General features: G+C 29.6%; 1 protein-coding gene across 1 annotated transcript in view; it reads left to right on the plus strand.

Moving 5' to 3' along the window:
* Window positions 1–1165: 1165 nt before the first annotated feature.
* The window catches only part of LOC106678967 (nuclear pore complex protein Nup214), a gene marked incomplete in the record, with an annotated part of 48661 nt that continues 24261 nt past the window's right edge, over window positions 1166–25565 (plus strand). Inside the window, 16 exon segments of the mRNA XM_067045530.1 lie at window positions 1166–1383; window positions 1490–1630; window positions 1757–1886; window positions 1968–2173; window positions 5325–5512; window positions 7247–7461; window positions 7581–7698; window positions 7985–8172; window positions 12488–12654; window positions 12736–12794; window positions 16129–16715; window positions 20180–20256; window positions 22639–22759; window positions 23873–24009; window positions 24105–24292; window positions 24476–24616. Coding sequence (XP_066901631.1) covers window positions 1595–1630; window positions 1757–1886; window positions 1968–2173; window positions 5325–5512; window positions 7247–7461; window positions 7581–7698; window positions 7985–8172; window positions 12488–12654; window positions 12736–12794; window positions 16129–16715; window positions 20180–20256; window positions 22639–22759; window positions 23873–24009; window positions 24105–24292; window positions 24476–24616 — 2558 coding nt within the window.

Genomic DNA, 25565 nt, shown 5'->3' on the forward strand with positions numbered 1-25565 from the left:
AGCCTCCGATCCGTGGCGAGCGGCCAACATGTGGATCCACCTTATACGTCCACCAGGTGGATCCACCTTATTATACGTCCACCACATTATACGTCCGCCATGTTTGCCTCTCTGAATAAAACTGACGTGTGGATGCTCCACTCTTTGTTTACCGAGCATTTGTATAAGCCTCCGATTCGTGGCGAGCGGCCAACATGTGGATCCGCCTTAACAACTCTCAGTTGCAACTAGACAAAGAACAATGGTGGAGATACTACACGAGCGCTCTCACGAACCCCTTGGATCTGTGTCCAAAAAACCGACTCTCGACGGATCGACAACGAGCTTTGGCCAACTCCAACAAGCCACCCATCCATATGCTCGCGCATGTCTGAGTTCGCCATGGCTTGGCCAACATGTAGAGGCCCCTCATCGTTTCTTGAATTGTAGTTTACATCTTGGCCGCAAGGTCGCGCCAGATAAGACTGTAACGGCTCCTAGCAGCTATCAGCTGTGATACTAGAGCTCCTAAAAAATTTGGTTCATAAGAAAGTAACTGCTGTCTGCTACAGCACTTAGTTTTGGTTTATTATTTTCAATAATAAAAGTTGTTCAGATTGTAAGATTAAAACAGATAGATTGTGGAGAAAGTTCTGAAATTATTTTTATCCTCAAAATTTTCTCCAATCTTACAATAAGATACAATTGATGTCCGTTTTTTTGTTTCGACCGTGTAGGGTCCTTTAACGTCCTTTTAAGGGTCCTTTAACGTTGCGTTAAACGTCTTTTAACGTTGAGGAGGCCCCTCACCTCCAAATTTTTGATAATCGAATCCACACGGAACGGACATCATAACACCAGCTTAATATTTCAGTGGACACCTTCAAGTACCAATGGTAGAAAAAGGTATTAACAAACTCGAATTCTGTAACCATACGTAATGTAACATATTAATTTCATGTTTTTTTCTATTTTTGAGGGATCAGAAAAAAAAATTAATGTTGCATGGTTTATTACAAATTACTTGAGCACACATTAACCTTTTATACAATAATTTAGTTATCTGATAACAAAAAATAAAGATATCTAAAATAAATATGTTTATATTCTAAATTTAATTAAAATTTCATTGGTCTGGTGACTTAAGGATGATGAACAATCGTAAAATGTTTGAGGAGTAGTCATCAGTTCTAATTAGTTTCATTTCATACCTATTTAAGCCCATCGAGTAAGGTTACGTTACCTTTTTATCATAAAATGTTTGCCCAGGATAAATTTTCATTTATAATTTTATATTACCTCGGATTCATGCAATGGTCTTAACTTAGTACATAAATGAACCTAATGAGTGTAGGTTTCTAATTTTAGAAGTAGTTTTTCGTTAACATCATTTATAGCATATAGGTAATTCTGATTAGATTTACTTAATAAAATTCAATTAAAATATTTGTATGCAATTAGAAATAAAAATGACTTTGGTTAGAAAATATAATATTTTTGTTGAATTCAGAATGCAACACTGTCTTGTCCTGAACCTCCATACATAAGTGCGCGCCAGGTTACTTGAAAGATAGAAGTGATAAAGTTTGATGTTTAATCACAATATTTTTTAAAAATGGTTGAGAATCCACCCATTAGCAGAGATGTAAAGGTAATTACTGTTCATTTTCAAGTTGTATGATTACAATCATTTTTAAATTCAAATCAAAATTTCATGTTAATCATTACTGTCAAGTATATTATGAAATATTTCTAATTCAGACCTTTCTGTTCACAGGAATTCAAATTTAAACTAAAGTGTCGTCTAAAAGTATTTCCCCAAGTGAAAGTAGAAAATTCAGTAAACTTATTGGCTGCCGCTAGTAAATATGGTGTAATTTTTGCTGGTAGCCCAAATGGAGTGCAATGTCAGCAAAATAATTGTATTATTATTATTTGATTTTAAAATTTAAATGACACTTACTGTATGGAAAACTTTTGTATTGCAGGTATAAGAACAGATAGCGTCTTGTCACTTGATAGTGACCATCGACATTCCAAAAATGTAACTGCTTATCCGAAACGGACTTTACAGCTTGGTGTTCAGCCCTCACATTTGGGTGTTAGTGCAGACAATGAATTACTAGCAGTAGCCCTCATTCCTAGTGATTGTGCCGTTTTGTATATTTATTCTGTTGCTTCTTTCGGTGGTGCTGTAAGTATAAGAGACTCTGCTTTTCCTCTTTAATTTCCCTAGTGATCTTTTATGTTTTAAATTCCCTTATTGAGGTTGAATGTCATGTTAGTTGGTTGTATCTTAAATCAATATACATTGTACAGTTTAATTTTAGAATTAACCTAGACTGTTGAATGAACCTTTCAGATGAAATTATAAATTGCTTATACCAATTACTTTAATTTAGCAACTAATATGGTAGCTATGTGAATTGAGTTAAAAGCGATTGGGACGAGTTCGACCTGCTTTCCATATATTCAGATGTTTAGGCTGTATTAAGTAGTTTTAAGGAGGAGAAAGGGATACTTAGTATTAACGCCACTACAGCTAAAATTCTGCTAATGCGCCAATCTACACCTAAAGTTTTTGCTACAAATTATAGAATAATAAACTTTATATAAAATCAAAACATTTTATTTATGTAAAGTAGTCAATCACATTTCGGTGGAAAATGGGCCGATATGGAATTTAATATAGATTCAAAACAGTCTCTATTTTCTTTCACCTGATGCTGTCAGCATTTGAACTCTGATAAATAAGATTTCAAATGATGTCTCGCCATCCCCCTATGTCTCTCGTTCCTTCATTTAGCACTATCCCACATTCTCTCAACTGTTTGTATATGAACTCGTGTATCAGGATCAATAAAATTATATTTATGATTAACCTTATTATGTAGGAATCCCTCTTTTATTATTCTATTTGTTTGGTAACCTTTCCATCTGTCAGAATAAATTGTGCTACCATCTGTAATGTTTTCAATAATTTTTTAATTGGCAAATGAAATGGCCCGAAGCGCTATCACTGAAAGAGCAGAGGAAAGGAGTAGAGAAGAATGTGGTGGCAAGAACTGGGCGGCATTGCTAGATCCTAAGAGGCGCTCTTCATTGACTTCACCAAGAGGGGTGTCAGTGGCATGCTTCAGGTTGGCTACTGGACATGATTATTTGCGGCGCCACCTGAAGATAATTTTTAGAAGAGAGTTTAATTTATTTTCCATATCCAAGATACACAATTCACGCATGTAATTATTCCAGTCTATAACAGTTCTATCTGATAAATCAAGCTGCTTTTCACTACTTTAACTGATGTCAGCTCCTCGCACCAGCAGTATATGAATCTTAAAGCTGAACAAAATGGAATTTTGCTCAACTCAAACCAGGTGTTTTTTCTAAGTCCCACTTGCTGATCACACTGTCTTAAATTACATTTACAAAAGTTAGTTTACCAGAATATAGTTTCATGTCATGGGAATTGCATATGTCAAGGAAACTAAAGATAACTTTGTGTGAGTATGAACAAGAAGATTCCGTGTGCAAACAACAAAGTTGCTCTAAGCAAACAACAAGATGGTTCTTTATTGGCGCATTAGGAGAGTTTTTGCTGCATGGGAATTAATACGTAAGAACCGAGAAAGATTTGCCAATTGTAGTCCCAACCATATTCACTTATTCCTAGGAAATAAGTATCAAAGTAAACACAATTATTATCTTTCTAGCCAGTGACAGTTACAATTATAAAGCTGGGATTTCAATTAAATTTGGGAGGAAATGAGAAGTTAGAACATTAAAGATATCTACTAACAATGAATAAGAACAATTTTATTTTATAATGAACTAGATAAATGAAAAAAATTAAATAAACAAAATCTGCTAATTTGTTTGAAAAAGAATAAAATAACAAGCAAATGTGTTTAACTTCTTGCAATAATTGTTTGAAAAATCAAATGCATTATCTTACCTGTATCCACTTATTAATATAGTTTCTTCTTACCGAATTAAATTTATATCTATCAAAGCCTGCTGATATAGTAGAAAGATGCTGTTATTCTGGCCTGCCATTGCATCTGAACATTATTGTATATACCATTGAATCTGTTAATTTAAGTTGAAATGATTGAAGGTAATGCAGGTTTTCCAAAATTAAGAAAAATGAAGAGGTTAAGATTAAAAGACTTGAAAATTAAAAAAAAAAAACATTTCCATACTCCTTATTGAGAGTTTATTATTTTGCCATGTTGTAGCTACTAAATTGGAGGTTTATATTTACTTATGTTGATCTGTTGTTCAGCTTTTTCATTCTGAAACTAACGTATTAATATGAATGGAACCATTGATCTATTTATAAGCATATTGTAGCTTGTATTCATTTATTTTATTGGTATCTAAGTACATTCTAAGGTAATCTTGGCACTACATGCTTTCTGGGACATGATTAGGGAAGGAACGGCACTTCAAAATGTATAAGAAAATTTAGTCCATTGATCACATACATCAATGTTGAAACCAAACCAACCCAAATGTTAAAGTTCAAAGTGGTGATTGGTGTAGATGTCTGTATAGTTATTGAGAGACAAATGATTTTCTCTTGTTTAGGGTATTCTGCACCACTAAGCTCTCTGCATACAAAGTCTACCCTGGTATTCTGTGCCGTATATAGGGTTTTCATGTTCATGTTTCAAACAAATATGGCCCACATTTCATTATAGTATTCTTATTGCTTCTATTATTAAAAAAATTAAGCAATAAACTTCATTATGTAACCTTGGGTTAATATAAAATTAATTTTTTTATTATAAAATTAATCTATGTTAAGTGACATGAAATTACGGTATTAGCTGCATAGGACAAATTGTTTTTGAGATAAGAGTGAAGTTCTTAAACAAAAAAAAAAAAAAAACCTTTAAACATAGTTAATTCAAGAAAAAAAAAATGAATACTAATTTAAATTTTGTATTGGTTATTGTATTTATGCATGGAATATAAATGCTGAGTTCACTCATTTAGAAAAACCTCGAATACAAAACTAGTTTTTCATTAATTGATTTGTTATGAAATCACCCAGTTATCGTACACTGTTTCTGTTATGCCCTAGAGAAAATGTATAGTGTCAAGGCTGCCCTAGAATTGTATGTAACTACCCAGTTTTATTGATTTACAATGATTTTTTTGCTCAACTAAACCGTGTTAATATTTAAATAAAAGCTGACTGAAATGATTGTAATTATTTTATTGCTCTGTCTTATATTTTAAGTATATATAGTTATTAGTTAATCTTTCTCGCATTATCGTTTTAATCTTAATGAAATTCTTTTATCTCCCTTACTTAGATTTACTCTCATAATTTGTAGGAAGTGATCAAGAAGTGTGAGGTTCGATTGAGCAATACAGCAGGGGTCACAGTTTCAGACTTACAATGGAATCCAGGAATGCCAAATGTATTAGCTGTAGTGATGGCAGATGGATCAGCTGCTGTTATAGAATTTAAAGACAATTCTTTTATAATTGTGGGTTCCATTCCTCAGAATTCACAAGCTTCGTATGTGCTTATATTACTATTTATTAATATAGTGTTGTGTTAAAACCTTCATAAAAAATAATTAACTGAACATAAATGAGGTCCCGTTTCAGCTCGACTGTTCGGCATTTTGTTTGTCTATTATATGTTTACAACTGAATGCTTTTCCTGTCTCTCTTCAAATTTGTTACAAATTTTTCTTTTGTTTAAGAAAAACAATTTATTTTAAAAATTGTTTAATTATGTATTTATTTATATTTACTTATTTTTGCATTTTTTGCTTCAATAAAGAGCAGATAGTAAATGATTTTTTTGCAAAGTCTACTGTTCATTAAACATCTAGTAATAATAATTTTTTTTTTAATAAGTTATAAATAAAAACAATTTTGTACCAATTACAAAAGAAAAAAAAATAGATTAATGTATTGTAAGATATAGATATAATTTTTCTCATAATTGTCTTCTGATTCATTGTCTCCATCTTAAGTTAAAACCTTTAATACATGGTACTTTAAATTATGTTAAAATCAACTCTTGTTGCACCCCTTTATCTTATGCAGCTATAACTCCCCTCTCCTCTCCCCAGTATTTTACCCTCTTTGTATGGGTATCATTAGTTCATTATATTACTGCTGAGCCTCTATTAACCCTTGTCAACTAAACATTAATGTTCCATGGTATTCACGCGTTGAAAAAAATGTTCAAAATTTTCTGCAAAGAGTGAAGAAAATTTAGTCTCGCTTCTAGGAATCGTCTCTCTTTGCACTATTAATTTTTGTTTCAGATGGGAAAATAAATATATTATTATAGTATAGATGGTGAAATTAAAATATTTTTATACAGTTCAGGAATCCAATTAAAATTGTTAGAATTTGTTAATTTTGTCCTCTCCCTGTCTACATATTGTTGTAGTGATTTTGACAAAGTATAAACATGTAATTATAATTTTTTTTCTCTCATCTTCTAATAACTTGATTGATTTTTCGTTTTCTATATATTTTATTGTCAATCTTTAAGAACTAATCTATATTCCTACTTTCTCTTTTTTTCTTTCTTTCATTGTCTTGGAGAATTATAACTTTTTGGGTTCTTGTTATTTTAATTTAATTTTATTGTTATTATTTTTTTTTTTTTTTAATGCATTTCCAATGTGCTCTTAAAGACACATTATACAAATAAACTGCTTTCTTGTATTAGAACCTCATAATATTAAGAAATATATCAGTAAGTTATGTGTACAGTACAATATCTTGGGACTAGAGAAGATGGAATAAGGTGTAAATCCAGATCGTATATGTTCAAGATTTGAGCTACAAAACAGTATTGTTATAGAAAAAAAAACAATTTTGATTGAGATTTAAAGGTTAATCTCCCATTTTGAATTTTTCGAGGCTATCAGTAACTGAAAATAATTATTAATTTTTATTTTAAATAAGCTTCAATTATACTTTTTTTTTAATTTCAAATTTTTTCTGAATAATTTCCTTTTAAGTTTTATCTCCTAAACTTTATAATATAAATTTTTATGAGTTTTTTTCCGATATATTTTTTTAAAGAATATTATTTTAACTGGACTTTGTTAAAAACCAAGACCAATTTCTTCATTAAATAAATAATATGATAGGAATTAAAGTTTTATAAAAAGGTTTGAATTGGTTTTTGGTTTAAATTTATATTTTATTTTATTAACCAACAAATATAGGACTTAAGGTGATTAATTATTCAAGTGTAGTAATGATGTGATGTTGACCTCAGATGTCTGTGTTGGAGTCCCAAAGGGAAACAAGTGGTTATTGGAGCCAAAAACGGTTCCTTGACGCAGTACAAGCCTGAACTAAAGGCTGTAAAAACGTTTCCTCCTCCTCAAGTTCAAGGGACAGCAGGGCTCTCAGTAGTTAGTGTCCATTGGCTATCAAACTTCCAGTTCATTGCTGCTTACAGGCCTTTCTCTGATCCTTCTGCTAGAGCAAGTGAGTTATATTACGATAACTATGAATTCCTTTTAAAATCCTTATGATTAATAAAAAATCATAAGTGAGTGCTTATAAGTAAATAAATAATGCTGTGATATATTGTTGTTTTATTGCAGATCTGATGGTTGTGAATGTTCCGAAAAACTCTCCTACTACGTATGTTAATTATGAAGATTTTTGTTTTGGTTCTAATACTTCGAGGCCAGAACATTATTTCATCCATCAATCAGCATGGTAATTTTTAGATATTAATATTTTATGTCCATTTTAAATTATATAAGACAGTGAAATCGATCAAAACTTGAATTTGTATTACTTTAAATCAAAATTTACTCATGTTTTCTATATCATATTTATGTCAAAAAAATTTGTGTGAGTTAATTTATTTTTTGGGTTATTAAAAATGACTCACAAAAAATTAAGAAATGTGTTAAGAGTGAATAAGCTTTAAAACTGTTCCTGATCCTGTTTCCAAATATTATACTTTTACTTTCTAAAACATCAATTTTTTTTTTTTTAGGAATATGCTGATAGTTGGTACAACCAACAGCATGGATGCTAATATCCTTGGAATGGATGGAGAGCGATGGGTGCAATGGATGCTTGATGATGGTGGAAGAGCAGAATTACCATTAACTAATGATCATCAAGATGTCTATAATATTGGAATGTGTTTTGATACCAGTCCTACTCAACCTGTTCCTATAGGTAACTTAATAAATACTACTAAAAGCATTGATAAACTTTTATTATAATTTCTTGATTTTAGAATTTGGCAGATCCTGTTTATTAATTTATTTAAAAAATATTATATGTACTTTTATGGATAGTTTAATAAATCTTAATTTTGCTTCCTCGCTACCAATCTTAGGGAAACTTTGTATTGTACAGTAAATAAAAGCATTTATTTCCTTGGACCTAAACATTCTATTCACATTGTATGTTTTATACATCAAGGAATAAGTTTGGTTCTGTGTTTCGATTGAGACGAATTTGGTTTCAAGCTTAATTTGATGAATGATTAATCCAATTTTTGTTAAAATTTTCAGGGAGTTTGTGGATTAATAACAAATCGGTTCCATATTGATTCTATTAGATTCTGTCCATTACTTTTATGCATGCACAAATATATTTTTCTTGACATACGTGTGTTTCTAAAGTGGCTAGGCCAATTTGAGATTAATTTAAAATAGGTCTAATATCAATTTTATCAAAGCCTATTTCACAACTTTTGATGCACTTTGCAAGAAAGTAGTCTCATGGATTCAGTTATATTTCCAAAACTAAGTTCCATAGATTTTATTCTCAAATTATAAATCCAATTACTTATTACCTATAATTGTATTCTGATGATCTTCAGTTGCTGTAATATTAAAAAGTAAAACTAAAACAAGATACTTTACAATTAAATAAAATATATAAATACGAATATAGGAAAAGGTGTTTATGGACACTAAAAACTATAACATGATTAATGAGATTTAAAAATAGGAACAAGATAAGAGGGGGAGGGGAGGTTTAGATAGCCAATTGATTACCTGGGTTGGTGACCAAGGCCAATTCTATGCAAAATTTTATTATTATTCTAACTACTGATAATAAAAGGTTCGGTGAGCAGTATCTAATGACTTTTGTGCTCAAGAGACAGTTTGCCCAGCTGTCGATAATAGTACCCTTTGACTAAAATTGATAAGATGGACTTAGTACTGTCTAATTAATAATATTTATTAGACTCAGACTGTCTGTTTATTAAACCTATTACTTATTGGTAGAGGCTGATGAATTAATAATATCAATCAAAACACATCTATGCCCACAATATAGTTAGAGATCTTATATGCCTCAAAGCCAGCTAATTTCACCCCATGTGGTTTATTTATTTAGAAGATTACTTAGTGGTTTACTTTCAGGGTTTTTCCACATGCTATTTGGGAACAGTACAAGTTTAAAACTATTCAAAGTGAAGTAATGACCTAAATTGTTTTCCAACCCAACTAAATAGGATTTCACCTATTTAAAGTTGATCAATAATTGTTGTTTTATTACAGTTTCTGAAACTTGATAATACAGCTGATCAAAGTGTGAAAAGGGAAAAAGTATAGGTTGTGGTCATAGAGTACCATGATATGAATGATAGTTGAAAACGTCATGAAAAGTTGGAAACGGTATAAATGACCATTTTTACTACTACATAAACTTAATTTTAATAGTTGAAACTGAAGTCTGACTTAAAACTACATAGAAGCTACAATAAAAACAATTGTTTCAACTTATTCAGTTCACTGTCAATGTGAAATTATATTCTTGCTACCAAAGGACCTTTTAGGTGAAATGACCTATATTTAGTCTAATAATCAGCTTTATGAAGTATCAGAAACATTCATAAAACCGAAAACAAGGTTAACCCATTCACTCCCTTAAAAAAAATGCGGGTTTTTTTTCTTTTTGTTTCCTGTACAAACAAGTGTCTTTATTATCAATTAAATTAATTTTTTTTGTGGTGTATTTTCCCATATATTCCTATCACATTGCGTGTTTTCCATAAATGTCATTTTTCCATCTATATTTTACATTGAATAGGTTTAAATGTAATATAAACACATAAGTAGTTTAAATTAAATTTATTACTACTGTTAACGCCATAATAATATAATTACCTTGTAAATAATTGTAAATAGTATTTGAGTTTTATTGGTATTTAATTTATTTTTATTTTTATTATTTTAATTGGATTTAGTTATTTGAAAAGAAAAATGTGTAATCATGTTTGTGTGTTATAATGAGTAATAGAGGCAGTTGCTAAGAGTTGATAATCGTCGCTAAGAGGTTGCCTAGCAACGGGCCAACCATCTTTGTTTTTTATAGCAGTTCCAGCTAATTAGTGGCCATGGTAGTGTCTAGGCAGCCCTGTCTGCGTTTGGTTGATGTTATTTTATTTAACATTTTTTGAGTGGTTTAGTCGTCATTACAGTTCAGAACCAGACCACTTCTGTGTTTCGACTTTAATATGAATTCCGGATAATTATTGGCTATGAACGTGTGTAACCAGCACTGTCTGCGTTCATTTTGTCGGCTCGCGTAATACATTAATACGAGTTTTGGATGTTTGGACAATTGATGAGCCACTACACCAACTTTGGACCATTACAGCGGTGTATTTAACTACAAGAGCTGCGACCTAAACATCTCGGCAGCACTCTTCCTTGGACCTATCGGAGTGGAGCAGCTTGCGTTGACTAGTATTTGTTTTATATATACTTTTTGTTTATTTGTAAATTAGTTTATTTTATTTTAACCTTCATAATTTATATAACCATTTTATTTTCATCTGAGAGGCCTTTTTATTTTTAATTGTATTCATCATTAGTCATCTTTTGTTTATTTTAGTTTTAGTTTTTTGAAATGTTTAAATTGACCAAATAAATGTTTAATCCGAACCAGTTTGTTTTTTGTTCATTTTAAAGCCTTTCAACAAAAAGACATAGTTGATTTGAGGTGGCTTTAACGACTACTATATAATTACGGAAAAAAGTGCAATATATTACAAAAACAGAAACAATTAATACAATACTTTTTCTTGGTATTTGTTTCATTTTGGCGTCCAGACTTTTGTTTTGAGAGACCAGCTTCAATATTCATGGGTTGAAAATATATACCTTAATTGAATAGTGAAAAACAAAACAAAAATAAAAATGTTCTTCAAAAATCGCCACTAAATATGATGAAATGAATATTCTATTACAGGAAACAAGTGCAAAAACAACTCTCGCCAGCAGTACCTGCAATAGACTGACGCGTTTGTACATTGATGTGCACGATCAAGATCCGGTAGTAGGCACCATGCACTAGACGCATGATACATGGATCCATGTAGTCGGCATGCAAAGTGTAAAAAATAATTTTTAATTAATATTTATAAAAAATGCGATCTTAAATGAAGGATAGTTTTGCTTTGCCGAGTAGAGTATTCAAAGATACCTAGTTCAATTAGAATAAATAATCAGAATGTAACAATGCTGGCTAAAACAAGCTCTCCTAAATTTTAGTAATTATTTATTACAAATTCATTAAAAAACAAAAGGATTGTATTTTAATTAACTTTTTGTCATATTTTTAGATGTGTTTAAATAAAACTTTTCGTTAATTTATATCTGGACTAATATGATAGAAATGTACAGAATGGTTCTGAAGATGGAAATAATAATCGGAAATGTTGATGTTTGATGAATTAATTTAAGTTATAGGAAATATTTTAAGGAAATGTTGTAGCCAAAAAATTGAATAGAAACTGAATATTTGGTAATTCCATATCTTTTTGGTTACTGATAGTGAGTTTCACATAAGTTTGATTTTATTTTAGCAGATATCAAAAAATTAATATAAATTGTATTTTCATCCTTATATTGTGAACTTATTGACGAAGATCATTCATTTTTTGCTTGTTTCTAACTTACAATTGGATTATTCAATATTTCTTAAACATAGCTACTAGTAAATAAAGAGTTCCTGTGCATATAAAATAATTAAATATATATTTTATATATAAAAGGTATATAATATGTATACCTAGTAGTTTTAAAATTACAAATAATTACTTTTTCTCAAAAAATCGAACAAAAGAAATGATCAATCAAACTTGAAAATCGTTATTTTTTTAGAGTTTTACACCTTACATATTTAATATTTTTAATATAAACAAATTTAAAATATTTTAACCTTTGTACCAATTATCTTAGGGCACAAGTAGTATATTCAGCATTTTCTCACTGCAGTCCTTGATGTCGCTTTTCATATTTTCATTTTGAAAAATTGTTATTTGATGTAATATGTTTCTTTTTTTTATCCAGTTATTTGTAAAAAAATCTCTTAACCACCACTAAAACACTTCATTTTATATTAACACTGGTTCCTCTTCAAAAGAAAATCCTTAATTATAATTTATTGTCTTATACTAAATGCTATTAATAGTCAATGTATTTTACATTTCTCTGCATAAACTGATTATTATTTTTTTTCTTGTTAGGTGAAAATATCTCAGTTGACCCTATGCCATTGCTGATTATGCTCTCTCACGATGGTGTTCTTTGCTACTTTCAAGCCATTAACTTGCTCCAAGGTGCAGCAAAGCTGTGCCAACCTCCTCAACAATTTCCTGACTCATCTGGTCTTCACTTTTTCAGCCTACCTGAGGTATTGATTGTAATGACATGCTTGTAGTAACAAAAAGTATTGTACAGTAGTAGAGTTTAAAGTTTTTTTGTTTTTTTTAAGGCTGGTGATGCTCTGTCACCTAATCAAACAAAAGAAGAACAAAAAGTTCCTGATGTAAAGTAGGTATTCGTTTATTCATTTTTTAAGTTTCATCTTATTTGAATAGTTAAAGAAGTAAAATCAGGGTTCATACTAATGAGAAGTTAAATTTCAAGTTAACATGTAGTCTTATTCATTATCAATAATTTATTTGGAGTTGAGAAATTTGATATTCATTTTGAGGTAATTTTTTTCTAGTTCTGAAATATTACCAATCAAATTTTGTAGTTGTGAAAATAAACTAATAAGCAATTAACATAATTAGCTATATTGTATTCTCTAAGTGAATACAATATATAGTGAAACTATGAAATTTTGTTTGAAATGTGATAAAAGGTGTTTACATGAACATAAAAAGTCTTCAATAGATGTAGATTCAATTTTTATCATTTACATTGCTACAACAGATCAAAGGTTTATTTTTAAAAATGTATGTACATTATCAGTAAAAATTAAAACAGTTGTTATTTCAGAAAAAACACAACTAATGTTAATAAATATTTTTTAGGCTGAACTTGTTAACTTGTTACCTTGGCATTCTCAAGTTAGGAACACTGCTGTTCTGGTTGTATGGGTTAAAATTTTGTGGCACATCACAGGATGAATCTTTTTCTTACTCTGGCTAGAATAGGTTGATAATTTATCCTTTCTTCCCTAGTTGATATGCATGAGGACATTAAACTCCAAACGAACAAACAGTAATTCAGTATTGAGAGAGAATTTTTAAGAAAACTGAATGCTTCAGTAAAACTGTACTTATAAATATTGTGGTTTCAGCAGTAGTAAATTTATTTTATTATTACTATTATTATTTATTTTGTAATTTTACATATGATTTTTGGCACTTAGTATAAATTTGTAATTCATATGAAAACTATTTAAAAAATCCTATGTGGAGGTTTTCAAATGAATAACAAATTACACTAAATTTATTTTAAGCATCAATATTACTGAGATTTAATGTTGAAGTTATCAGCCGTATAATTCAGAGGCTTTAAACATTGCGTACAGCTTCTATTTGAACTAATGCTTTCTTTACACACCAGACTCAGCACCTATGTCCATAAATTAAATTATTAAAAAAACATATAACTTTTTTTCTCTCTGCCCACTACTTCTTATGTATGCTGTGATGTTGAGAATAAAGAAAATGTAACCAAAATTTTAATTACTGTACACATAGAATGATAAGTGTTTCTTTGTTTAAACTTCCTTATGTATTCCTACTAGGACAGAAGAAGTGGTTATACTGCATATTTCCAACCTGTTATAGCCAAAGTGAGGAAGAAGAGATATATTATATTGGTATACCAAAAAATGAAAGTTAGGGCTCACATAATGTGTTCTGACTTGATAATTTGAATACTGATGTCCTGTCCCTTTGTAGTCCCCATACTTTTCTTGGTCATTGTACATTTTACTGTTCTTGCAAATGTTCACCTTCATGTGGAGCTTAGTTACTTGAGTGCTACTTATTTGCCAATGTCCACATTTTTTGGCAATAGTTTTATAAACTGGCAAGGCTCAAATTATGAACAGTCATAGAAAAAACTATCATTACTATCCCAGAACCCATTGGTCTCCTCTCAATACTTGTGATTTTGTCAATATTTGGACTAGCATTGTAATATTCCTGTTTATTATTACCTGGTTCAGTAACTATACTTGACTAAATTCAGGATGATGTGTTGTTTCTGAAATGTCAAGCTCTATAATATGTTATACAATGTAAAACATACTCTACACAAGCTCAAATTAAGATATAGTGATATTCCTCTGCTGACTAGTGGACAGAAAAATCACTTAGCCTCTCTATGAATTAGATCCTGAATCATATTTAAAGTATTTCATATATATTGTTTGAATCAAATAATGGCAAAAGTTTCACAAAAGTGTATTGTATGTTACACTTAAAATAGTGAAATGGTTTATGATTTACAGGTATTAAGCTTTTTTGGCATTCTCTAAAAGGACCCCTATACTATTAGTCCAACTGAGGCTTACTTTTGTTTGAGATACCTGAATAGTAAGAATTCCTTGTAGTGCAGTGTCTCTTTCGATTTGTAATAAACAGAAAGCTTGATTGATCATTATTTTGGCATAAGCCTGCTAGAATAAAGTGAAACGCATGATGTAAATGAAGTACTGCCCATTTCAAATTTTGAATGATCAGATTTCAACTTTTCTCAATATCAATCAGTATTACCCCTACACGATCAATCCAAACATCCATCTTTGGTTTTATTCCCATTCCAGCTGACTGTGTAGAGGTCTCTTATGAATATTTTTTTGAATGATTAATTTTGCAGTTTAAAATTATTTTTTCATATTTTTTGTTCAGTTTGCCATGGTGACCCAGTCAATTTTGATTAATTGATTTTTCAAATAATTCGTCAACTAACACAGTAAATAAATAAAAGCAAAATATTTATCAGATCAATGTTAGGAAAGATACCGCAAGCAGTGATTGTATTGGCCTTAACAGGTAATGTGGTCAGAAAAATTATGTAGGTGGAAATACCAGCTATCTTAAATATATTTCTTGTTGTATATATAAATGATTGACTGTAAGATGTTTGCTAAATGCTTGCTGTGTTAGCCACCAAAATGTCTGAGTCATATAGTTTTTTTTTTTTACTGTTTTTAATTACCTTTATTTTATCACTACTTGGACCATCTTTCTTCAGTTATTTATGGTCAAGAAATAATCATCCAAACATTTATTACAAAGCACCCTGTATTATATCAATATTATGCATATTTATATGATGTTTTCTATACTGATGTTATAGCTCAGGAGCCCCATGCAAGAAATCCCTCTTATAGAGCATACATCTGCAAATAATTATGAAAATTAACTTCTATCAAATGCACACATGAAAACAGTGTTTTATATGATGGTGGTTTTAAAACTCTTACTAGTTAGATAATTAATTCTAATGTAGTTTCAAATTAGGTCATTTTTGTTTTTTGCTTATAACTTCTAATAATAACTGTTTATTAGCTTCTGATAACTGTTTTGATAGAATGCACTGTTTCTATCAAAACAGTTATCAGAAATTAAACAGTTACTAGCAAAAAACAAAACAAAAAAAGACCTATACTAACAAAAATTTCGAATTTGTTACTTTATTAAATACTATTAGGTTACTTTAATATTAACCTAATTTGTAAGAGTTTTAGAACTGTCGGAAATGTGTTCCCATGTTAAGTGCAATAGAAACAAATTTATATAATTTTTTGCAGATCTTAGTTATTTGAGATGGATTTCTTGCATTGGACTCCTGTACTATTATAATTATGTTTCATCTGTTGTTTAATATTTAAAGTAATAAAACAATGAATTTTCTTTAGGGAACTAGGACAGCAAGCTGTACAACCAGTGCAGCCGAATGTAGTGAGCTCAGTACCAGCTCCACAAAGTATGGGACAGCCTCTCATTAGTCAGGCTTCTCCATCTCAAGCCCCACTAGCCCAACCTTTTAACATGAATTTTAGCTTTGGTCAACAATCATTTGCCCAATCGTTAAATTTTAATCAGCCTAGCTTAGCATCCCCTGCTAGCCAGCCTAGTACTTTACCAATATCAAAATTTTTAGGTTCCCAAGCTACTCAAGGGCAAACAAGTTCAGGGTCAACTAATTTGGGCCAAAGTCTTGGCGGTCTACCATTTGGTCAAGCCGCTGTCCAAAATACACCACAGTCCACCTTCGGCACCGCAGGTGGCTTCAGTCAATCAATGTGGCATAGAGAATCAAATCAGAAGCCTGGACCTATTACTTCAAAACAATCTAGCCCAGCCCAACAAATTTTAACTTCTGATCAAGCTCAGCAATCTAGTTATTCTCCTACTCAGCCTACTTTTAGCCCTCAACAATCAAATTCTACTCCTGTGATTACAGAATCTCAACCAGATTTTCCACAACCAACTTCTCAAGAAAGTAAGTAATTGTAGCAGTTTTTTTATTATATTAAAAATAATAATTAAAATAAGCTCGGTTTATTAAGAATAATATGACCAGGGCTTAATAAAAATTCTGGATAGAAGGGTATTGATCAGTGAATGAAATTTTCTTTTTATTAATGAAATTAAAGTAATATGCAAAAAATATTGGTTCAATGGATATTATCATTTGATTACTTTTATCATATATATATAATTTTTCACTTTCAAAGAGCTAACTCTACTCTTACTAATGACCGATCCCTAGTTCAACAGTGCAACAACTCGGTGTCAGGCTGACTTTAGCTTCTACTAATGGTCTCTTTATTGTGCAACTTCCATCCTTTTGTCTCCAAGGATCTTCAAAACATCATTTGCCTACACCATCAGCCTACCTTAGCTTTGGCGTACTATGTCTGAGAAGTGGTTCTGTCAACAGTATCTGCACATGGTCAATTCTGACAATAGACTAACCTATCTTAGTTGTCCTATTTTCATGACTCTCAGCATAACTGTTCATTTAAGGAGATCATTGATGTCCTGATTGGTTCCTCAATTCCAGTCTTGCTAATAATAATTGGTTCAAATACTGAACAGAGAATTTATCCCTTGAATACTTGCAGTTCCTGTTCACAATCTTTAATGTAGTCTAAGTTTCTGATCCTCAATATGGTATAGGATGGATCAGTTTTTTATATTGCTGCACTTTGTTCTTCCTTGATAACATCTTAGATCTGAGCTGATACTTAATCCCAAAATATCACCTGTTTGTTAGTAGCTCTAATTTGTTTCTCCATCTCAAATTTGGGGTCATTATCTTGTGTTACAAGAGTGCCAAAATACACAAATTCTGCTTCCTCTTCAAATTTATAGGGGTAGGGCCAATCAAAATGGTTCTTTTTGGACCTGGTATTTCTCCAGAAACCATATAAGGTAAAACTTTATTATAGCACTCTTGTAGGATCATAGGAAAAGTGTGCTACAACAAGGAAATTGTAAAAAATCTACTGAAATGGAGTTTTAAAATTAATACAATGTTAAAATAAATAAAATCATTGAGATCTATGTTGATTGATTTTCCTGGTCTAAAGTATTTCTGAAAAAAGAATTTTCAAATTGATTCATTTATCTTAATATTTGGTCTTTCACAGATAAAGCTTTCCAGAAGACTAGCTTTCCATAATAACTAACACAAACAAAAATACTTTGCGAGTTGTCTGTAATGTGTGAAAACATCTTGTATCTTCACTTTTTTCATTTCGTAGTATTTTTGATTGTTTGTAATCATTAATTATGTGAAATAACTTTTTGATTTAAATTATTTTTATTCAACTTTTTAATTTGATAACTTTTGTGTGATAGAAATAAATTTTCATAAACTGCTTTCTAGGACCTGAAAGCAAAGCTACTTAGGAAAAATCAAACATCCTTAGAATTGTCTGTGAAATCAATTAAAATATTGTGTCCTACTGTATTTAGAACTTTTAGTTCACCTGCTCCATATTTGCTAAGCAAAACTATAAATGTAAAAAATATTAAAGAGAGAAATATTAATTATTCAGAATATTATAAATGATAAATTAGATTGTCATAGCAAATACGTTTTTAGAGGAACATCATACACTAGTATACAGGCCAAGGTAAAAGGGCATTATAGCTGGGAAATAATTATAATTGAGAATGTTATAACAAATGTTTCCTGCAGTTTGTTCTCTAGTCCTAGAGTGCATTGACAAGTGGCACTAGTACTTTGATAGTTGCAGCAAGTGATTTGCCAATGATGTCATGTCACCTGCATATAACAGAAGCTGCATTGTTCTATTAAAGATGGATCTTCTTGGCTGTATGCCTGAATCTCTAGAAGTATATCCCATTGCTTCGTTAAATAAGAGGCTGGTCAGAGACACCCCCTGTGGATTAGGGGATATACAAGGGGGTAGACTTTCATCTATTCATTTGAATCAACACTTGACATTTCTCTTGGTGAGCTTAATCAATTTTATTAACTTACCTGGAATGTTAAGGTTTTTGACATCTTAGCTTTGAATTGTGATGTGTAATCAATATGTTCACTGACCATTGTCCCCAATTGGAAATATCGATTATATAATTTTTTAACTCAATTTTCAAATTACCAACTACCTATGCTATTAAAATTATTTAATTACTATCTCATAATATTTTTCCTGTGTATATTTTTAATATAAGCCTAAAATTCATGAAATTGTAATTTGAACAGTTTGAATTTTTCTCATCCATAATTTCACAAACATTGAAAAAAAATAACTCCATTATTTTTAGAATTAAAAATATAAAAATAAATTGGTTAAAATAAGTTAAGTATGTGAAATATTATAAACTTGATTTAAAATGCAGAATCATATTAAAAATCTCACTATTATAGGTTCTATATATAATTATAACAATCCATTTTCTTTGTAAAAAAGCTAAAAGTGAATTATGTACTTAGAAAAAGGAAAAAAAAAGTTTTTCTGAATAGTTATTTTATTTTTAGATTAAATTATTCGAGAAATTTAGTTTTTACATTTTTATCTTCTTTGTTCTCACTAATATGTATTCTGTACAGAATTATATATTCTTTGTTAAAAACTAAAATATAATTATATTTTTTGAAAAAGAAAAAAAAATCATAATAACAATCCTGTAGGACAGGCTGTTGTAGAATCTTTGGCTCTGATTTAAAAAAAAAAAAAAAAAAATAGTTGAGGAATTATTTGGAAATGTTTGGGAAAATTATTGAAAAAACTGAGAATTTAAATTAACAATAACAAAATTGGTAGACAACATTTTATTCTATATTTTTCATTTTATTAAATATTTTTATTTCTATGACATTTTTTATTTCAAAAATATTGTAATTTCATTGAGAAAATTTGGGATTTAAAATTAAATTTTTTATTCCAAAAGTTTTGTTATGCATCCATGCTTTTATACTATATGTTAGCATATCCATGCTTTTATGCTTTAAATTCCTAATTATTGATAATTCTATGTTATGGTTGCTAGCAATAAACTAGCTATGCTTTCTGAATTATGTCATGAACTCAACTATGTTCAATTAGTACCATGTGTAGGTTCAGAATCGTAACCTGGACTGGTATACCTGTGGAAGTCAAATGTTGAGATTTCCCTTTCTGGTATGTTGCAAATTATGGCCGGTTTTATTCATTATTTATGGTTGGCTTCATGGATGTTTGGGGAATATGAAGAAAGTGGACACTGACAAACCACTTAATGAACTGGTTTTAACTGGTAAGGATGAACTCAGAATAGGGAAACTACAGCTGAGATAGATTAAAGATGCTGAAGGTGTTGGCAGTTGACAAATGGAAACTGTAGTAACAATAAATGAATAACTATTAAAAACACCCAAAATTAAAATGAACTAAATCAGTGTTCATTCCATTTGTTGTGTGTATTTATCTGTTCATTTTATTACAGGTACTTCTACTGTAAACCAGACACAAGGAGTGCCTAATACCAGCCAGTCAACATCAAACTACATCCAATCTAATGAGGTAGTGTCAGTTGATTTTCTTCTTTTTTTATTTTTAATTTGTTTAGATTTATTTATTGTTTTAAAATGATCTCTTTCCTTTAAGATTTTTATTTTATTTTTTGAGAGGAATGGCTGTCTTTTATTGTATTCCCTCATACTTGCAAAATAATTTTTGCACCCATAATTTAGTTTAATTGTACTTCTTTTGTTTTAATTTACTTAAGTTAAAAACATTTTGATAATTCATTAAATTAGGTGTATCGTAATATTGAAAATCGTATTCTGTTATTTTTGAGAACATTTATTTTTCTTCAGATTTAATTATTACTTCTGCTTTTTTTATTTATATAAAAACAATGATAATAAGCCAAGACTATTGGGGCGATTCTTTTTATGATCTGTCACATAAGTCGCAGGTCACCCGAAGATTTGTAATTTTGTTACAAAATGGTGGCGGATTAAAAGTTTTGTATGACTATGTCTCTGTCATTTATGAAAGAAGAGGTATTGAGTATTGAGTATTTTGAAATCATTGTACTGAAAGAAATTAAATAATCTAAATAATTAATTTTTTTTTTCACTACGAAAGGAGGGAAGCTTTCTATTCATACAGGAAATGAAACAAAGATGATATTCTTAGAATAAATGAACTAATTTGGTTCTATGTCTGTTTATCTGTTCTCAAATTTTTGATTTGTGTGGTTTATTACCTAGTTGGTCCCTTATCGATTTTATAAGATTTAGACAATTACTTACTTACTTACTTTATGTGCTGCTATAATTATATACGTTAAAAGATATAATGTTTCATATTTGATGGTAAAATTTAATCTGGGGGAGTAGTTGTTGAATTCGTTTACAACGAATCAAATAAATCTAAATAAATATTTGCCAAAATTGGGCAATGGGTGATACCGTGTGGAATATAGCGTTTTTGATTGAATTGAAAGTACCTTTTATCCTTAAAATGTGCTAATAGTTCAATAAATTATTTTTGGCAATATTTATATGTGTTTCGAGTTTGTGCCACTTGGTTTCAATAATTTTTATTTTTAGGATACATATATTGGTAAATAATGATGATTTGTCCTGTTTATAATTTTGTGGAACTTTAATATTTGTAATATGTTTTGGAATTCAAAGGAGACTTTAACATTATACTCACTGTTTAAGAGGTGATTTATTATTTATTTTGTTGTTATATATATAAATTTGTTGATGACAATAACCATTATACAACTAAAACATTGAAAAAGAAATAGTTTTAAACAAATTCAACAACTATTCCCCCAGATTAAATTTTACTATTGAATATGAAATAGAAAACAAATACCATTTTTAAGTATTCTTTGAATTAGAAATTCAAAAAGATACAAAATGATGACAAAAAACTATCAACTCTGAATGGTACATTTATTACACAAGCCAATGATGGTGGCCTAGAAGTCACAGAATTAAGTCCGCTAAGAATTTAATAAACGGGACGAAAAAATTAACTTCCCCCTACCCACTTGAAAGCAGGGAAAAATATTTTAGTGAATTTTCTCATAATAAATGTGTACCAACTCTATCACGTTTGCCTACATACTAATCAATTTATTACATACCAACACTTTCCAAAATAATTAAAAAAATTCTGAACTAAAATTTAAATGATTACTCCATCATATAAATAAAAAATTATAAGGACAAATTTGAGCTGCAATCAAATACAGTATATGAAATTCCCTGTGAAGAAAGCTGAGGAAAATCCTATTTTGAAACCTCTGAGCAGTATCTAAAACAATGGGTTTATCAACACAAATTCAGTTATACTTCTATAACAAGAAAAAACTAACAGAACGGATCAAACTGCTCTTACCACTCATTTCAGACAAAGATTTAATTTGTTACACTTAAAATCATGCACTGGAAGAAATGATCACTAAAGAAAAATATAAAAGCCGGACAATGGTTATTAACAGAAATCAGATAACTAACAATGCTACACAAAAATAAACAGAATGGTTACCTGTCAGAAAGAATAGTGAAGGTATAGAAAAAAAAAAACAACCCATATCCATTCTCCATTTCATATATATCCAGTTGTACTGAAACTATGTAAGAGTTAGTTTTAGTGGTTATTAATGTTATGTAGAACACTCAATTATAAAACAATGTAATGTTTCTATTTATTGATCTTAATTTTAATTCTGTATATAACTGTCGTTTTTTTTTTTCACTGTAGGGTTTGACTATGAGAACAATTAAGTCTCAAAAGCTTGCCAAAACATAGTTTAAACTATTGAATTGGGCAAAAAGAGAGTGCCTAACTTCAAAAAGATGTTTCAATTTAGCAAAACATTATATTTTCAATAATAAATTTCTTCATTGTTTAATATCAAGCTATATATTTGTACAGATAAATAAGACCCCACAATTTCTAAGCCAAGGTTCAACAAATTCACTTCCAATATTAGCAGTGTCTGCTGTTCAACCATCTAGTATGCAGCCTGAGTCATCAAAAGCTGTACCTGTTCCAGGTATTACTTTTATTGGTTTGTTATTCTAAGTCATAATTATTTTTAGTTATTTATTAAAAGTAATTTCAGCATTAAAAAAAAAATGTACAAATTTTATATTTCCTTATTTAGAATATGTCTGTTTTTAATTATTAAAAATTTTATATTTGTGATGATAATATGTTATTATTAGCAATACAAGACTTATAAGGAGAAAACACAATGTAATTATTGATAGATGTTTAATCAGGTATTTCAAAAAGAAATTGTGATATATTGATTACTTGTTGTATGCATAGTAAGAATTTGAGAATTTTTTTAGATACCTGATGATGGGGTGACAACCCCGAAACATTATTGCTTATTGTAATGATATGAAATAAATAATTAAAACAAGAAAGAGTACTTTTTCATTCATAAGTTCTAATTAAGGATTAACAAATGTTTCTTAAAGCTTTGGACACCTCAAAATTGAGTTACAGATTCAAAAATATGTTTGCCAAGTAATTTGGGGTCTGAGAAATTTCAATTTTTTGCTTACGCATCCCCATTTTTTTTTTTCGAGGTTTTTAAAGTTTTGCCATTTAAGAAGCGCCTTTAGGGAATCTCGAAGTTTTTCTCCTACCGCTGCTTAAGGTCTTGTGCACCTTCACAGCCTCTTCAAATTGAGTTAGAGGATTGAAAATTTCTACAGGAATTAAGGGAGTGTAGCAGGAGTATTTTTCGGGGTCTCAACTTTCTCTTCTCCTTCCATGTGACTTTCTTAAATTATTTTAATTTTAAAAGGATAAGAGTACCCTTTATTAGGGAAAAATCTGGCAGTTGAGCACGATCATGAACAAATCACTTCCTTGTATAACTGTTGTTTAAGAAACAGTACTTACTTACAAAAGTACTGAATCCCTGACCCTTCATGGGTTGTATTGTAGCAGTCTAGATTTTCATTGTTCATAATTACAAATAATATTTTTATAATTACAAAGAAAATTTTACATCACGTGGGAAGGTTGTTTCAGAATAACTGATTCAAGTTAGATTATATTTAGTTTAATTATATCATACTTTATATTATTAATTTATGTTCCTAATGGATTTGTCCTATTTGTTGTGCTATGTCTGTAATTTCTCTTTCAGAAATTGTAGAAGAGTCTGATGAAAAGAAATTAATGAAGGAAATGGAAGTGTGCCAAGCATTGCTACAAAATTTTTCAGTTGAAATGGAACAGAAACAAGCTGTGATTAAGTTTATTTCTTCTCAAACAGAAAGTAATGTAAGTTTTTTTTACATTAATATGAATCTAACTTCATTTATAACTAAATTTATGGAACCACTGGAATAGTTTTTCTTTTTTTTTTTTTTTTCTAGATTTCTGAAAGTAAACTGAAAGATCAAATTATTCAAGACATAGAGAAGCTAAGGAAATTTGAAGAAGAGATTAAAGCCACTGGAACACCTGATCAATCTGATGTAACTGCTCTTGGCAATAGCATTTTAGAGATTTTTGGATGGTATGAGAAAATCAAGGCCAAGGAAAGAATGGTCAAAAATCCTGGGTAAAATTACATTATTATGTTCAAAAGCATCATCTCTTCTAAATCGTATCATTTACATTTTATGGAATCTGACGTGGATTGCCAATTTACAATTTTTTTTTTTAGATTATATATATTTATTTGTATATATCATTTAATAATTTTATTTAATTAGTTTTTAAATATTAAAATATTTTTTAACAGATATATTGAATTGATGGAATCACAAGACTTGGACCCTATCACTAAGAATTACCTAAATAATATTGACAGATATGTTTATTATGTGGAATCGCAAATCAAGCTTGCGAAAGCTAAATTGAGCTCCATGTGGGACAATATTGGGTAATTTTTTGTAATTGATTATTTTTATGTATTATTATTTTTATATTATAAAAGAAAAATAATATGAATTGTTGTTCAATATAAGAGTATGAAACCATTGTGTAGAATCCTGACTGTATAAAATTATGTAATTCCATGTTGAGTTGCTAGAAGAAATTAGTAGGCTTTTGTAAAGAGGGCTAAGTACAAAAATCAAATTGTTGGGAAAACACAATTGAAAGTGTGAAATTTTAAAAGAAAAGTTTAATGTTTTACGTGATTTCCTAAACACAATTCACAGTGGTTCCGGAGTGCATGCACAACAGGTCACTTTCCTTACTGAATTACTCTTAATGGGCTTAAATGTCTAATTTTCACTATAGCTTCTTCTAAAATACCTTTAATTTTGTTTATCTGAAATAATAAACTATCTCTCATTGGTAGTAGTTATGAAAATTCAATAAATATAAACCCTAAAGGATCTTAATAATTAACTGAAGGAGAAAAAAAAGGAAACAAAAAATCCTATGTTAAAAAAAAAATTCAAAAATATAAATAGTAATATAGACGTATAGTATACTGTTAAAAAGTCAAAAATTTTGGAAAAATTAATATATAGCATATAAAGTTATAGAAGGGTAATGGAGATTAATGAAAAATGCATAATTAAATATTTTCTTGTTTTTTGGTTGATGTGACAATAGTCAAAAAGTTATGACTTTTTTTCTCTTTTTATTACAAGGGTATGTTTTTTAACTAATTTATTGCCATTTTGAATAATGATGACATGTTTTAAAATGAAAAAGGATTAATTTTAACTCAGAGTAGGGTGCTAAGTGAAAGTTATGTGTGTGATGCATACAGTGCACACGAATTTTTAGTATTTTAATTTCTCCTTATATTTTTTTTTTTTTAAAAAGGTTCATTAATATTCTTATTTTTTATTTCATTAGTCTTATTTTTTGGTATA

Source organism: Halyomorpha halys, unplaced genomic scaffold (assembly GCF_000696795.3).
Source record: "Halyomorpha halys isolate HHAL.00 unplaced genomic scaffold, Hhal_1.1 Scaffold170.1, whole genome shotgun sequence".
NCBI lineage: Eukaryota > Metazoa > Arthropoda > Insecta > Hemiptera > Pentatomidae > Halyomorpha > Halyomorpha halys.